At 38.3% G+C, this 16,222-nt stretch overlaps 1 protein-coding gene across 1 annotated transcript; it reads left to right on the top strand.

The window, feature by feature from the left end:
- The first annotated feature begins 715 nt into the window (after window positions 1–715).
- On the top strand, window positions 716–15,616 carry gtpbp1l (GTP binding protein 1, like). Its single transcript, XM_026360197.1, has 14 exons — window positions 716–793; window positions 1,111–1,301; window positions 1,803–1,914; window positions 3,498–3,678; window positions 5,273–5,456; window positions 6,198–6,362; window positions 6,459–6,582; window positions 7,340–7,454; window positions 8,137–8,281; window positions 8,932–9,114; window positions 9,801–9,936; window positions 10,099–10,277; window positions 11,791–11,937; window positions 13,699–15,616. Exons 2-14 carry the CDS (start codon window positions 1,113–1,115, stop codon window positions 13,810–13,812), a joined length of 1,974 nt encoding a protein of 657 aa, XP_026215982.1. The 5' UTR covers window positions 716–793; window positions 1,111–1,112; the 3' UTR covers window positions 13,813–15,616.
- The last annotated feature ends 606 nt before the right edge of the window (window positions 15,617–16,222 follow it).

Here is a 16,222-nt window from a genome sequence, read left to right as displayed (position 1 = left end):
CACTCATAAATAAGGGAGACAATGCAAAAATCTTGTGAGAAACTCATGAGAAATACAATATGTTAGTATAAGAAGTTTACAGAAACTAGAAACTAGAAACTAGAATTACTGCATTGGGAATGCACAGCTCTGAATTTGCAGTTCACAAGCTTGTCTGTCCAGGCTTATATAAAACAAGGTTTATGTGTAAGTCCATGTGGACTTTTGTAATGAAGAATATCTGGTGAAGAGAATGAGACCTACTTGACATCACAGTGACCTTTGATTTTGATGAGGATTTCTTAACCTGATAATTCAGCAATTAAATCACCAATTTGTTCAGATATGGCTGCAACCCTCGGTAGAACAGTCATGAGAATGCGTGGCAGAAAGGTGCCATATAAAATACATGTATGTTATGTGAGAAGGTTTAAAGGAGTGGCACATTTTGTAGCTGGAGGGAGGAAGTGATATTTCCACAGCTAAATCTGAGCATTCAGGTTTAACAACAATCTATTTAATTGGAAAAGTTCTTAAATGTATTGTAAGTGGTGTAACACACTTAAAAAATAATTTAGCATTGTTGTAAACATAATTCAGTGGGGAAGAGAAGTTCTCTTTTATTTTAAACAGCTGTAAATGTAGTGAACATCAGGATTCTGCAGGTTTCATGCAGACCTATGTAGCCTCCGACACAGTAGGTGGCGCTGTGGGAGTCGCTCGTTGGTTTGTTACAGGCCAATAAAACCAAAGAAGAAGAAACTGACCTGAATAAACAATCTAAGTTAGCTAGCTTGTAGGGTAGCAACTTCTGGTAATGTTATTCCTTAATGTTTTCAGAAATTTCATTATGTAACTTGCTGTTATTAACCGTTTACATGCCCAGGTGTTTGACATTTTAGTTAACTGTGGAAAACTATTAAAATGTTTGTCAGTTTTATTATTATTATAAATATTTTAACAGCAAGTTCGATGTTTGTTTAGCATTAGCTAGCTGGCTGTGATAATCAACCTAGCGTTAACTTTCTGTCGTTGCTAAGGGATCAAGTTTAGCTAGTGCAGCCGAGCAAAGGACAAAAGTTGGTTTGTTTATTTACTTTTGCTGCGTTTGCATTATTTTCCTCTTTTTAGAAATGGCGTCGTTAACGGCGACAGAACCGGCGGTCTGCCCCGGTGTGACACCAGCAGCAGAATCCATAGTGCCTGCCTGTATGTTTGCACCGGACCGAGGTTGTGCCGATGATCCAACCGGCGATGAGGCCTTTGAAGACGGCGAGGGTACAAACGGCGACTCCGCGGATCATTTAGACTTAAGCAGTAAGGTAGGCCATCTTCTAAATTAAACCTTTAAGCGGTAAGAGTTTACGGTAAGCTAACGTGTTGTGGCTTTACTGAATCCTCCTGCACGTTAGATGTTCACAGCACAGTTTCTGCTGGTTGTGCAAAACGCCAGAAAGTGACACGTATGTTGCACTGCCTGTGTAAATGCATCCAGCTGGCAAGTTATGAAGGATATATCTACTGTAGTAAAATACAACAGAACACTTTACTGATCCCCAAGGGGGAGTTGCAAACGTGTTTATTTTGAGTTTGTGTGTGTAAAATTTTAATTTAATTGAGATTTGACTAAATGAGCCAAGATAACTTTATTGTTTAAAACACTTTAAAGTAAAACATCACTGACTGATTTGCAGGAAAAATAGTCTCTTTAAATTGAAGCTATAGTTTTTGTTTAAATGTCGGTTTCAGGACACTTATTTTATTTTATGTTGGATCCAGTCTGTTTTTTCTAATTCTTTCTCTGTTGTCTTTTCTGTTTCCAGCTGGTTCTTGTCAGTCCAACGGGGGAACAGTATGATTCTTTACTACGACATTTGAGAGAACGGATAGATGAAGGTTGCGGAGAGACAATCTATGTGGTTGGCATGGGCTCAGGTAAGGACAGCTAACTTTCCTAGAACTTGAGTATTTACACAATCAACAATCAAACAGCACATTAGTTAATGGAATGTCAGTCTAGGTGTTGCCTTACACTTTACTGTACTTATGAACACTATTTCACATTTATGTCTCGTAGGCAGCAGGATGCAGTGCTGTTTCGTAGTAGTTTGTTACAAATTCTTATGTGAAAAGTAGTGAAATGTGTGTTGTTCTGTGAGTTTAGTTATTTATGCTACTATGTCAACAAGTCGAAGAATTTTATCACCTGTGTTAGTTTGGTAAAATATGAATGAGATTAGCTTGTGTGACCTTAATTCAGTCAGTGTCAGGTTTGCCTTTGGAAAACTTACTTTCAGCAATATTCTGTAATGAGAGAACAATAGTTTCAATTCATCTTTAGTCAGCAGGTGTATATAGTGATCATATCCCATAGATGGCACCAAAGACTTTTAGTATGCTACCTGCCACAATGCCTCTTATATTGAACTGAAACTTCCAGTTAAAGGGGGAAAATGTTCTGCTATGTTGCGAAAAGCCTTTGTGCTTAATATTTTTGTACATTATTACATGCAGCAAATGGAAGATATCTTCAATGAAGCTTCACTATTTATGAACACGTTTCCTTTACTCACAGACATGGACAAATGCTTTGGAATATATTGACCAGTGTGCAATAGCAGAGACATCTGGCTAAGTGTATCGCCCCAGGCAGTTAACCTCATTTTCTGGTGCTCAGTTGTGATTCTCAAACCACACACAAACGTGGGCTTTTGTTGGGCCCCCAGAGATATTTTTGCCTGTGACAGCAACATGTTTGACCCATTTGGTCTTTTAGGGGTTAGAGGGCATGTGTGACAGTGTGTCACTTTTCTCTGCTCAGCACAGGGACTGTCACTAGATACCAATTCATGTCAGTGTTCATGGCTGTCAGACTGACTTGACAAGCAACAAGCTGACTGACCTACACCCCGACTGGTTGTTTCTGTTTCTCAGTGTAATAAAACTAGACTTTGTGGGCAGTTAATGGTAGAGGGATATTTTGACATTTGACATAAGTGATATTGAACCAACTGTAACTGAGGATATGGGCCTTTTCTAACCATTAAGAAATACACTGTTGTGTATTTGTGTGTTTAATGTGTTTGTGCGTTGAGATATTGTTATCTTTATATATCTTTGTAGTATCATCTTACAAAACTCTCCAAGCCTCTTGTACTTGGATTGAATCTAAAGCTAACTGACTGCTAATTCTGTGAGACATTGTGTTTACAGTAAATGTGGTTCTAATCTTCAGAGTACACTCAGTTCATCTCTGCCATAAACCCACTTCTTTTTACTCCTCCTTCTGCAAAGTCTGCCTTCACTGTGTAATTTGTTCCCTTGGTCCCCACCCTGTTATATAGCAGGTTACTAGCACTACTAAGGACAGGCTTTGAATAAGCTCTGTAATTTGCCAGACATGTGAGGAAAGTATGTGCTTATTGTTCTGTGAGGCACTCATGATAAAAGCACACATCAGAATATCAGAGTAGCTGTCTTGCCTCCCCTACCTTTATCCCTTTTCCCTCTCTGTTCAGATGGAGGTGATTATGGTCTGGATGATAAGGATATGGAGGCATCAGTAGCTACGGTGCGCTCGCTTTGTGAACAGATCGAAGCTGACCTAATACTGCTGAGGGAGAGGACGGACACAGGTGGAAAGATTCGGGACTACCTCATCCGTCAGCGTGTGGGTGAGCAGGATTTCCTGGAAGTCAGGTAAAAATGCTGTGCCTCTGTAAAACAAGCTAGTGCACCATGTTGTAATGACAAGGGCCTGAAATAAATTTTATAAAAAGGGGACATTTTTATCCTTAAATGCTCTATCGTCTTCCACCTCAGCTTTAGATTGGACAACAACTTTAAAAAAATCTTACAGATTTTGATAAAGGCCAAGCTCTTCAATAGGCATCATTTTAGTGAGGTTTCCATCACTCAGTGAATATCCGAATTTTGTTCCAGTGCTGTTTGTGCCGCATTCACGCTCACACATTACAATCTTTGCTAGCATTAGTACAGTATGCTACAGCATATGCTGTATATGCACTGTTATTAAGCTGCTGTTATTTTTCATCTCTTTTTCCGTCAGTAGTAGTAGTCAGGCGCAGCACCGTAGGCTACATTTTACACATAAAGCAGCTCATTTCACTGATATTATATAGGAGACAGTTAGCCTGAAACTGTCTTTGAACTGCTGCTTTATTTTTGTTTTTCAACATTACCATACCTGTCTGAGGATCTTGAGGAGTGACTTTGTTAACATTGACATCACTTGCACTTTTGTCTGCACTGGTCTTTTTGGGATCTGCAGTTTTTTTTAAGTGACTTCAAGTTCAGTTGATGTACATTTGTTCTACCTCACAGTCCATTTTTCCATGCATTCATGTTCTTATCACTGAAAATGGTCTGGACATTTGCGTGAATCATTAACATTATGCACAATACCTGCAATCCTGCACTGAAATTCAGGCCCTGACCACGCTACAATAATCAAAGGTTTTTAAAACTGGATAGTGAAGTGAAAAGCCAGCTAGATGCCAAATTAGAATTCCATTTGTCTTTCCTGTAAATCTTTTCAATCCCATATTAGCCTATTGATTAAAAAAAAAATAATGTAAAGCAAGCACCTCTTTCATATTTGCAAATTATCACTCACTACAAATTTTTTGTGATAACATAGTTATTATATTCTGTTTATGTTTGTAACACAGACACACACCACTACTACTGTATCTCGAAATATGTTATTATATATTATATATATATATATATTTATAACAAATCTGTCTCTGAGTGACAGATTATAATTTATTACAGCACAATCCATTGTATCAGTGTTTGCTGGGGCTGATGTTTATTCTATTTTCTATGTGAGTATGTTGCGTGTGTTTTCATGGAATTGTATTGCAAGAGATAAAAGTCATTCTCTGAAATGTAGTTAGTTCTTACTGCTAGTTAAAATAAAATATAAGTACAAGAAATAAAACTCATCACTAATATTAGACAGTAAACAACAGATAGCAATGACAGCAGACAACATGCATGTTTGTACTTCACTGCACTATTACATTTACCCGTTTTGGCTTGAATCTAAAGCGACTTACAAGTGAGGTACAAGGTACAAAGGGTGTGTAAGGGGTCTTGCCTAAGGACCTCTACTGGAGGTAGGCCAGAGCTGGGATTCGAACCCCAGTCTCCCAGATGGAGGGCAGCTTACCACCACACTATTCAGCCACCTACTGTGGCTTACTGTATCTGGGTGTAATTGCATATGCACACTTTCTTTCCCTCATCTCATTTGTCTTGTCTGCAGAGTGGCAGTTGTAGGGAATGTGGATGCGGGAAAGAGCACCCTGTTGGGGGTTTTAACCCATGGAGAGCTGGACAATGGCAGAGGCTTTGCTCGCCAGAAGCTCTTCAGACACAAACATGAAATGGAGAGTGGCAGGACCAGCAGTGTAGGCAATGATATCCTGGGCTTTGATCAGGAAGGACAGGTGAGAATCCACCAACCCACAAAGATGTGATGCAACTTTTGACGCATTAAACTGAGCGAAGCGCCGATTAAAGAACGCTAACATGAAAGGAGGAAGGTGTCCGGGTGATGCTTTAAAATGTAGATCTCAGCTTATAAAAGACCTCTTCAGCGCACTTCTGCCAGTGCTGATAGGAGTGCATTTTTCTCTCATCACAATGTTCTTGGAAACTTTTTACTAGTGTTGCTTATAAACCATTGTCTGATTGACACAGTGAAGAATTTATTTCAGCCATCATTTCAGCTTTTTCCATGTTTTTGGAATGGAGAACATTAGAATTAAATACTGTACATCAAAAACTGGGTTACTGTTACCCAAATTAACAACAATGTTCTTAAATAGTGTTCTGTTGCTACTTTATTAGCTAGCTTTGTTGATTTAAGAATTCTTCTGTTTGTGTGAGACCAAAACATAGTTTCTGTTATCAAACTTTGATAATAGAGGTCCTCTTCCAGCTATATGGTTGTGGTGTTTCAGAAGGAAGAAAACATTGTTCATGTGTCATGGCAGTGTCAGTTTTTGAGCAGAAAAAAAATTCCTCTTTGTGCTTCATAACTTTACAAAGTGGAACTTTTTGCCGAGCAGTTTGAATCATTCTTTCTGTCAAGCTCTTCCTCTTCTTCGATTTGTCTTGTCAGGTTTTCATTTCTCATATTCAGTTAGTCATATTCTATTCTCTCTGTCTACGTCTGTTCCCTTAAGGTGGTGAACAAGCCAGACAGCCACGGTGGGGGCCTAGACTGGACCAAGATCTGTGAGAAATCCTCAAAGGTCATCACCTTTATTGACTTGGCAGGCCATGAGAAGTACCTCAAGACCACTGTGTTCGGCATGACAGGACACCTTCCTGATTTCTGCATGCTCATGGTAAGAGAGGGAGAAGGAAATGTATTTTTCGTTGCTTTGATGATTTATTAAAGTACATCCTCCTCTGTCTCTCTCTTCCTCCTGTGCCTTTTTCAGGTTGGCAGCAATGCTGGCATTGTTGGCATGACCAAAGAGCATCTGGGTCTGGCACTGGCCCTAAATGTGCCTGTGTTTGTAGTGGTTACAAAGATAGACATGTGTCCAGCCAACATCCTGCAAGGTAAGGAGATGTGACTGTGTGATGTTTATTTAACTCATACACACAATTAGTGTTTGATCCCACTAGTAAAGCTCTGCAAATTTAGTAACAAGCCTCACATATCCACCCTTCATTCACCAGGGGAAATTTAGTTTGTGCTGAAGTTCCCATACATCATGTTCAAACCCAAAACCCAAAGTCAGTTATTAGTGTGAATAATATTTCACATGGAAAATTCAGCAACAATTCGATCAACATTACATTAAAGATGTACCACACTTACCATTCTAGTGTTTATACCTGTCTATAGAGGCTAATTCCTACAGTACACTAGTTGACTGTGCCTTAATAATGTTAAGGTGGTGTGTATGAAACACTTAGTCATAAGAAAAACATCTCAGGGATGAAAGAAGGGTGGTAGGGGTTTAATGTGAAACAAAGGGAAAATGAGTTGAGTTTGCATAAACAGTAAAGCGCTGCAAGAGCAAATTAACAGAGCAAATGGGAGCAGTTTGCTCTCCCAGAAAATGGGGAGTCTCTTTAATAAAACATGATTAAATATGCTTTTAAAGGAGGGGCAGTTAGAAATAAATGAGTGTTTTTAATAAAGACCTGCTCTTTCATTCAATTTACTTATAGTAAAGTCTGTACTCTTCAAATCCCATGTGAAGCGTGTTAATGTACAGGATTTTTTCAGTCTCTGAAATGATGTTGTGTGAGCTGATGTTTGTGTTTTGAGAATCACTTACACAGGATTATTTTGTGTCTTTACCTATAGAGACACTAAAGTTATTACAGAGGTTATTAAAGTCACCGGGTTGCAGGAAAATCCCAGTGTTGGTCCAGAACAAGGATGATGTTGTCGTCACAGCCTCCAACTTCTGCTCTGAGAGGTAAATGCAAAGAAAATGTAGGACAAAGGAAAGCAAACACAGCAATAAACAGTCCAAAGATTGATAGTTTATTCTTGTGCCAGTGTCAGAACTAGCAGTTGGTCTTGATTTATGATGATTGATATGGACATTGTAATTTTTCTAAATTAATATTAAAGCTAATAGATGCTCACTACTATTGAGACAAGGTGAACATGCTATTGTAATGTGTAAATGCAGCCCTTTGTTGGTGTAGAGCAGATCAATGTTAAAATTGGTCAGTGCACTGGAGGAGCGATAGATTGAGGGGAAATTAGTGTAGTTAATGGATTGGGGATGATGGTGTTCTGTGGGAGTGATTAAAAAAGAAACAGATGGCTAAATATACTTGAGCAGCTGTTAATGTACCTGGGTGGCCCAGGTGTTTCAGTTTTTTTTTTCTTAGGCTTATAATCCAGGTACATTTTTCTATTTAACATCTTCACTGTTCTGTCTTTATTTAGTCAACATGTCTTATCTTGAAGAGTAACGCTAAGATCTCAAATTTATGTAAACATCCGTGGTTCTGGTTTTACAGTGTGCTGACACTCAAACTCAAATTTCTGCCTTTTTGTATTTTTGTTTTACTGTTGCTGTGTTGGTGAAACTGAATGAAGATTAATTTTTAATTGTCTTGAATCTCTGACTCCTTCTCTTCTTGCAGGATGTGTCCAATTTTCCAGATCTCAAATGTGACTGGGGAGAACATGGATCTATTGAAGATGTTCCTCAACCTCCTCTCGTCTAGGACCACTTTTAGCAATGATGAGCCTGCAGAGTTTCAAATAGATGACACATACTCAGTACCGGTACATAGTAAAACACTCACTCACTCACTCACTCGCTTACACATAGATGTTAAAAATGTTTTCCCTGTATTCCATTAGCCAGTTTGACAGTCACTACAGCTTCAGGCAGTACAGAAACCAGTGTGCCAATATAAATGGGCTTGTGTGAAACACTGAATTGAATCTGTGCATTGTGCATATGACTGCAGTGACCTAACAGTGACAGCATTTCAACAAGGAGAGATCAATAGAGTGTATATGAAAATGTTATTGCATGAACTCAGATAATTAGTTTGTGAATACAGTCCATTTATGAGCAGCCTTGCAACTCCTGGGTCAGTGGGGATAGAAAATAGAATGAAACCACAGGTTCTAAATGCTGGTTGTGCAAAGAGTCAGGTGAGGAAGAGGAAGCCAGTCACTGCTTTTATCATGTAATATAGAATATTAAAACATGCTGTACACAACCATGTCCACAACCCATTCACAGTATTAGAAGTTAAAAAGCAGCACAGAGCAATACTTTCTGAATTTGAGGCGTTTTGTTTGTTTGTATGTTTTTTCTCAATTTTTAAAAATTTTGAGAACATGAAAATGATCTTTATAGATGACGACAATACTGAAAGAAAATACCCACCTCACATAGGGTTTTGTTGATTCTACCTTGGCAGGGTGTGGGAACAGTAGTTTCTGGGACTACGTTACGAGGATTGATACGGCTCAACGACACACTGCTCTTAGGCCCAGACCCACTTGGCACCTTCATCCCCATTGCTGTTAAGTCTATCCACCGGAAGAGGATGCCTGTCAGAGAGGTGCGCGGTGGACAGACGGCATCCTTTGCCCTGAAAAAGGTTTGTGGTAAATATATTATTGGAATTGATTAAAAGTAAAAAGGTGCTGCTGTAGTGTGGTGTAACCTTCAGGAAATTGTCACAATGCACCCCCTCCTGTTTACCTGACTTCAAGAAAGATAGTTGGATAGCAGATAGGTTAAATGGTTAGGGAATACATAGTTTAGAAAATTATCAAAAAGCAGATAATTACTCAAAAGTTAACATGAAATAGTTAGCTAAAAGCTGTTTTGCAGCTTTAATAATTAGCTTAAAGTAAAAGAGATTGAAATAGATTATGAATAAATGTGTAGAATAATGAATTGATGTTCAGAAGATCCGGGTTCTGAAATTCTGCATTGAAATAAACACATTTGGATAATGACAGATGATGTGGATCGTTATCTGAGTTCAAACGGCAAAGGGTTGTAGAACTTAATATACAATATAAAGCTGCCTGAAACATGTTTTTAAAAAGTTATGAAAAGGAAAATTATTCTGAAACCTCACCTATGTGATGTGCATATGAATTAGCTTAAAACATTATAATCAGCTTTTAATGCATGCAAATCACAACATGTGGAGGGAGATATTGTTCTGTCTTTAATTCTCATTTGGTTTTACGTCTCCCCCCATTTATTTTTTTCTCTTTTTTGTCCCCCTTGTGTTGTTGTTTTTCTATCCTGCCCATTCTCTCCATTTCACAGATCAAGCGTTCCTCTATAAGGAAAGGAATGGTCATGGTTTCCCCAAAGTTGATGCCACAGGCTACCTGGGAGTTTGAGGCTGAGATTTTAGTGTTACACCACCCAACCACGATATCACCGAGATACCAGGCCATGGGTAAGTGTCAGCACAGTCAAAACCCTTTACACTGATATACACTATATTGTGTAGCATATGAATGTCATGTGATCTTCAGGCTGTTTGAGTATCATTAAGCTTGGATCATATTTACATTCCTACTAAGACTAAATGGGTCACTCTCTGTCCGTCACACACCAGTCCACTGTGGGAGCATCAGACAGACTGCCACCATCCTGACAATGAACAAAGACTGTCTAAGGACTGGGGACAAGGCCACAGTCCATTTCCGTTTCATTAAGACTCCAGAGTACCTGCACTGTGACCAGAAACTGGTGTTTAGGGAAGGACGCACCAAAGCTGTGGGCACCATCACCAAGGTACTGGAGCTTAAGCTTATTTCTGTGGTTTGCTTTATATGAGGATGAGGTGTACCAATCTTGATTTTCTTGATGTTTCTGCATTAAGTAATAAAACAATAGAATGTAAGTTTCTTAAGATATAATTAATGTGACTGAAAGTTGTGTTGCAAAGGTCAGCAGCACCTGTCATGATCTTCCAAAGCGAACTTGTCCTGGGTGAGGGGCCAAGGTGATAGTAGTTCTACCTCTCTTACTGCTTCACTCAATGGAAAACACTGTAGCCTAATTTGTTGGATCACACATCACATTAGTTGCAATGCTCAGCTTTTGCACATATACAGTTTTTCTGCATTAATTTGTCATAAAATGTGATCTGATCTTCATCTAAGTCAAGAGTATTAACAAATGTAATGTGCCAAAAATAATAACACAAACTTTTAAAAAATTATGATCTTTCATGAAAAACCTCATAGTGATAGTGGAGTGATAGTTTTATGCCAAGTGCTGTGTGTTCTTTCTAAATTGTTCAATATAGTTTAATCAGTCCACATAACATTTTGCCAATACTGCTGTGCAGCGTCAGTGTGCTCTTCTGCAAACTTCAGGTGTTTAGCAAATCTTTGCCTGTCTCTCTAGGTTGTTTCTTTACCTCTTTGATTAGTGTTTGTTGTTCTCTTGAGGTAATTTTGACTGGCCACCCACTTTTTGGTAGAGTAGCTACAGTCCCAAAGTGTCTCCATTTGTAGATTGTTTGTCTAACTGTAGACTGGTGAATTTTGTTGTTAGGCACATTACATTTGTTAATACTCTTGACTTAGATGAAGATCTGATCACATTTTATGAGAAATTAATGCAGAAAACCATAAAATTCCAAAGGGTTCACATACTTTTGCTTGCCATTGTATTTTGTGTTTCTCACTTGCAAATAGCTCTGATCCAAACTGTCTTTGCTCCTCAGTACAAGCTGTTTTGTATCTTAGAAAACATTTTTCATTATTCAACTGGATTAAAGGAGCAAACATTCAGCATGAGAATTAAAGAATTATCAGTAATGTTATCCTTCTGCACAAGCAGTAACTTTTGACAAGCAGCGATATACAGCATGCTAAGCTCAACAATCCTTTCTAGCTAGGTTCCTTACATGCTTGCTAATAACTTATTTGAAGAGTTGGGTCTGGACTGAAAATGTTGTCAGCGACAGCTTTTCTCCGGCGGGTCGATTGTCTGTGCGTGAGCAAGAGAAAGTGAGAGGTTCAGCGAATCAATGCGTCGTGCCCAGCTCTGCACTGAAATAAGATTTCAATATTGATATAATGGCGGCCCACCTCAAATAAATCAATGTATGGGAAACACTGCACTGACTGGTGTGGCTGGCCTCAGCCAGAAGAAGTAATTTAAGGGTTTCACTATCCGCAAAACTAGATGTAAAGATCAGGTGTGTTTTCCTGTAGTAGGCAAAGACGGATTCCTTGGCATCAAGTCACTGATTCAAATACAGTGTAGATTTAATTAACACTGTGTGTGCTTTCAGCTTCTTCAATCTGTGAACACCCAGGCAGCTAAGGCCCAGCAGGCCAAGACACAGGCCAATAAGAAGACATTTAAAGAGGGGACAGCAGCCAATGAGGAGGCTGGCTCAACAGCAAGACCGCCTAGTCCTAACACAGCACAGCTACCAGTAAGTCAATGCAAGCTTTAAACCTTTCTATGATGTTTAAGTAACATTTTACAGGTGAACAAATTAGGCCAGTGAAATTTCAACATGTCTTGGTTAGAACACTGTTGTAATTCAAAGCACTCAAGTCAATATCTGGCACTTTGTGCATCTTTGTTTTTAAGGATCATTGCATTGGAAAAGAGGAATTCACAATTTAGGACAGACTGGCTTTTTAATTGACAATCCTTTAGTCTTTTGATCAAACATTTTAGAAATTAAACCTTAAATGACCTTATTTCTGCTGTTAATGTGTCTAAAACAGGTATTTATTCATGAGTTGAATCACCTATATGCAGGATAACTGCCCTTGTTTTGAGATTGTATTGGGGTGGCCGTGGGGCAGCAGGCTAAGTACGGTAGTAGTCCATGAACAGCAGGGTCAGTAGTTCAATTCTACGCTCCTCTGGGCCATATGTTGAAGTGTCCCTGGAGAAGACCCTCCTAACATCATAAAAGTAAAAATGGCACAAAAGATTTTTGTATCAATTTCACAACACTGCTTCGATTTACATCTTTTCTGCAATAATGGAACAGCTTCGAACAGGATATTCAAATCCCCTTTTTAAGATGCTGCTTGTGTCCTTCACTTCTTACGCTGACTCTTTAAATTCGCCAGTTGATCTCTTCTCTCTCACCGTCTCGTCCCTTACTTGTTCTGCTTCCACTCTCAATTATGTGAATTTTATTCAAAATCTTGTTTCATTTGTCTTCTTATCCTGTCTGCAGTATCCTGCTTTCATCTCCATGTACGGTTACACCTGTCCTCCTCATCATTCGTTTTCACTCACCTCATTTACCATCAGATCCTCATCCCCTTTCTCTCTCTGCTTTGTCTGCCCTTCATGATTTCCTTGAACTTTAACACTTTATTTTTCTGCTGCCGTCTTTCTTGCTGGCTCACTCTCCTCTCCACTCTGTCTTGGCATGCTGCGTTAGACAGTGGCAGATGAGGAGGCTCTATGTAAAGATGTCAACAAAGAAAACAAGGTAAAAACGTTTCTGCAGACTGTTGCAGTCACGATGAGGCTTCTAAGCTTGGATGTTGTGGTTGTTTTCTCCACTTCCTAAACTTCACAAAGCAATGTTTCTTGAGCATGCATCTCCCCTTTTCAAACATTTGAAACCTGGAAGCTGCTTGTTAGAAAGGCCGACTACCACACACCTTCCCTTTTTAGCAATTAAGTGCTTAATTGCTGAAGTGGTTACTGAGTGTTTTTTGATTTTTTTGATTTAAAAACATTGAAGGTTTCTTTCCTTTAAGAGAGAGATGTAGTTTTTGTGCATATTTCTTAGAGTATGTCAAGGTGAAGTCTAAGTTTAATAATGTAGAGTTCCCTGTAGAATTTAATAATGAATTTTTAACCTGTTTTGTTCACTGTAGAGTGTTTGAAGTAAATTATAATTTAATTTCTCAAATTTTCTTCACTTTGCGTATGAAAACACTAGTAAGGAACTTTCCATCTCTACTAAAATGTCTTGGAAAACCCTGAACTGCTGTGACCTACCTTCCCATTTTGCTTTTTATTCCTTTTTTCCCCTCAACAAATATTAACATGCTTTTTACCTTTTTAACTGTGAACTTTGTAAGATAAGATTTTTAGTTGAGGGTAAAACTGAAAAATGCAAAAACACATTTAAACTTTTGTGGATGAGTCAGTTTTTCCTGCTGTCTTCAGTTTCTTAATGTCTAACCTGCCTGGGGGGGTTCTTTTCTGTCTGCAGCTCAAGGCTGGAAGCGGAGGACGTAGGAGAGGTGGTCAGAGACATCGAGGGAAAAGTCTGAACCCTGCAACAATCTCTACAACGGTACCCGCAGGAGCAGCAAGCACAAGCTGAAAACACAACCTTTCATTTACAGTATTCTCACCTGGTGTCACCTACAGGGAGAAAAAGTGACTGCGTGGCACTCTGGCGGCTGTGTAAAAACTGACTGCAGATGTTTCTTTAATATAAAAAGATAATCCAGCAATTTTTCATTAAAGGAGAGAATTCTTTTCCACGTCAGGTCAGTTTAAAGTTTACTGGTGTAATTGCTCATGGGTTGCTGAAGATGGTATTGACATCCATTCTATTTGGTTTGAGTTTTATTGCCGTTAACTGCTATGAGTAGGCTTAACTATAAAACATCTCTTTTTTTTTTTTTTTAAAGGTTTTGGTGCAGTTAGTCTTGTTTGTAGTTCTGCAGAACTTCTTTTATAGCATTAATAACTTTTTCCAGCCAGCAGAGGCATCAGTCACTTTCCCTTCCTTAACATTTTCTAACCTTCAAACTACTTTTGTTGCTCTTCTTTTTCCCCTCCTCATCTTACATCCTCTTATGTTTTCCTCTACCTAACTTTGATGGATGCTTACTTTTCACATCTGTCATCCGAGGAAGTAAATCATATTCACTAGTTAAAAAACAGAATATTTCTTTTAGCAAAAGGACCTTGACATTAAAACTAGCAGTTTGAAATCATATCTGATGGAACAGAAAAAAAAAATCGATGCCAAACTTGAGGTAAAAATGTCTCACATCAGCACAATGATGGATTCAGCTGTAGCTCATGTTAGTTTACCTTTCCTCTCCTCTGAGTGGAAGCTAAAATTGCTGTTGGAAATATTGTTTTATAAATTATGTGGCCAGTTAAAAAGGTTTTCTGGGTTTTTTTTTGCCACCGGACTGTAGCCACAGATGCACTCCTTGTGGATGAAGAGCAAAAAGGTCTCTCGTCTGTTTAATCTGGTATGGCCTAAGTTTAACCCTGGAAGGGAAAAGTCATTCTAAGAGCCTGTGTTCAAGTGTTTTTATTAGACCCGATGCATGCAGCCAATAGAGAAAAGATCTAAATTGTCTATTTTTCATAAGTCAACCCACCCACTTAGTTTGCTTGGAAGTTTCCTCAGACAATCAGGTTTAAGCACAGCTTTCTTCTATTTTGATGGCATCTGACCAATAAATCTAGATGCATGTTCACCCATGCAATATTTTTACTACTTCAGTATAACAACTGCAAATGTTTACATTTTAAATGTCAAAAGCCAAGGAAGAACATGTTCAATTCATTAAAATCTATTCTGCTGACTTTAATGTCGGCACTCTGTAGCTTTGTATTTCATATGAATAAGCATGTGACTACCAAACTGAAGTTTTAAAGCTGATATACAGCAACACAGAAGAAATACAAATATTTCTGTATGATTCAGTTTGGACTCAACAGGTCCAGCTGATGCTTTACAAAAATTGTACCAAGCAAGTTTTCAGGAAACATGTTCCAGCCTTAAGTTATGTCATGGTGTCCATGATAAACTAAAATAAACCACGAACGGCTGCCCCTCTTAGTTTAGAGTTGGGTGATGGGTGGATTGTGTCCCTGTTATTCTCAGTTCTGGGCCCCTGAAGAAGATAAACCACTGACGTTCCTTTTTCATTTACATAAATACCTACCTACTGGTTGGTCTTTGAGTCTAAAATGCTCCCCCTCCCTCCTTTTCCAGTTTGACCTTACGTGCGTGGATATATTTTTGAAGGGACACATTCTGTGTGTATGTTTGTACAGAAATACAAATTGTGCAGGAGTGCTAAAGATAAGAGATGCCATTTAAATTAAGTGGTGCCAGTTTGTGTTGTAAATCCTTTTAAATAAAGATGTTAAAGAAATGTGAAGTGGATTCTCCTTTTTACATTTAGGGCTTTCAACATATGCTTCCAGCACAGGAATAAGGCATTTGGTGAAATTAGCTTAATTTTCCAGATTACATAAATGCAATTCAGTATTTCGACTAGTAGTAATAAATGTTAAATTCAGAGATGTATAGTGACAATCAATATTGCTAGTTCAAAATATTATATTTGCAAATTAGCAATGTAAAATTAAAGGAAATTATGTTAAGTTAAGTTTTTTTTTTTTATAATCAAGGTTACAGTGCCACAGGTAATCGCATCAAGTCCTCCACTGCTACTTCAGGCTGTTCTGCTGTTTGTGTGATAACCAATGCAATGATTAACAACGGCTTCAAAGTAGTCTAATCCTAATCCACTGGGAAAAATCAAGTTAAATCATGTAGATTACTGAGTAATTGTTATCATTATTACATAACATGTTTTTCATACTGTCAATGCAATAAAATTGATACCACTGTGCAATTAATCATTTATAATGAGTTTATATGAAGCCATTGACTACAATGTATAATCTCTGTAGATTGGTTTATGTCTATTCTACTATATAAATCTAAGATTTAATATGAAAACCACAAATGTCAC

This window comes from Anabas testudineus, chromosome 1 (genome assembly GCF_900324465.2).
Source record: "Anabas testudineus chromosome 1, fAnaTes1.2, whole genome shotgun sequence".
NCBI lineage: Eukaryota > Metazoa > Chordata > Actinopteri > Anabantiformes > Anabantidae > Anabas > Anabas testudineus.
Note: the sequence above shows the minus strand (reverse complement) of the source record. Positions and strands in the feature narration are given on the sequence as shown.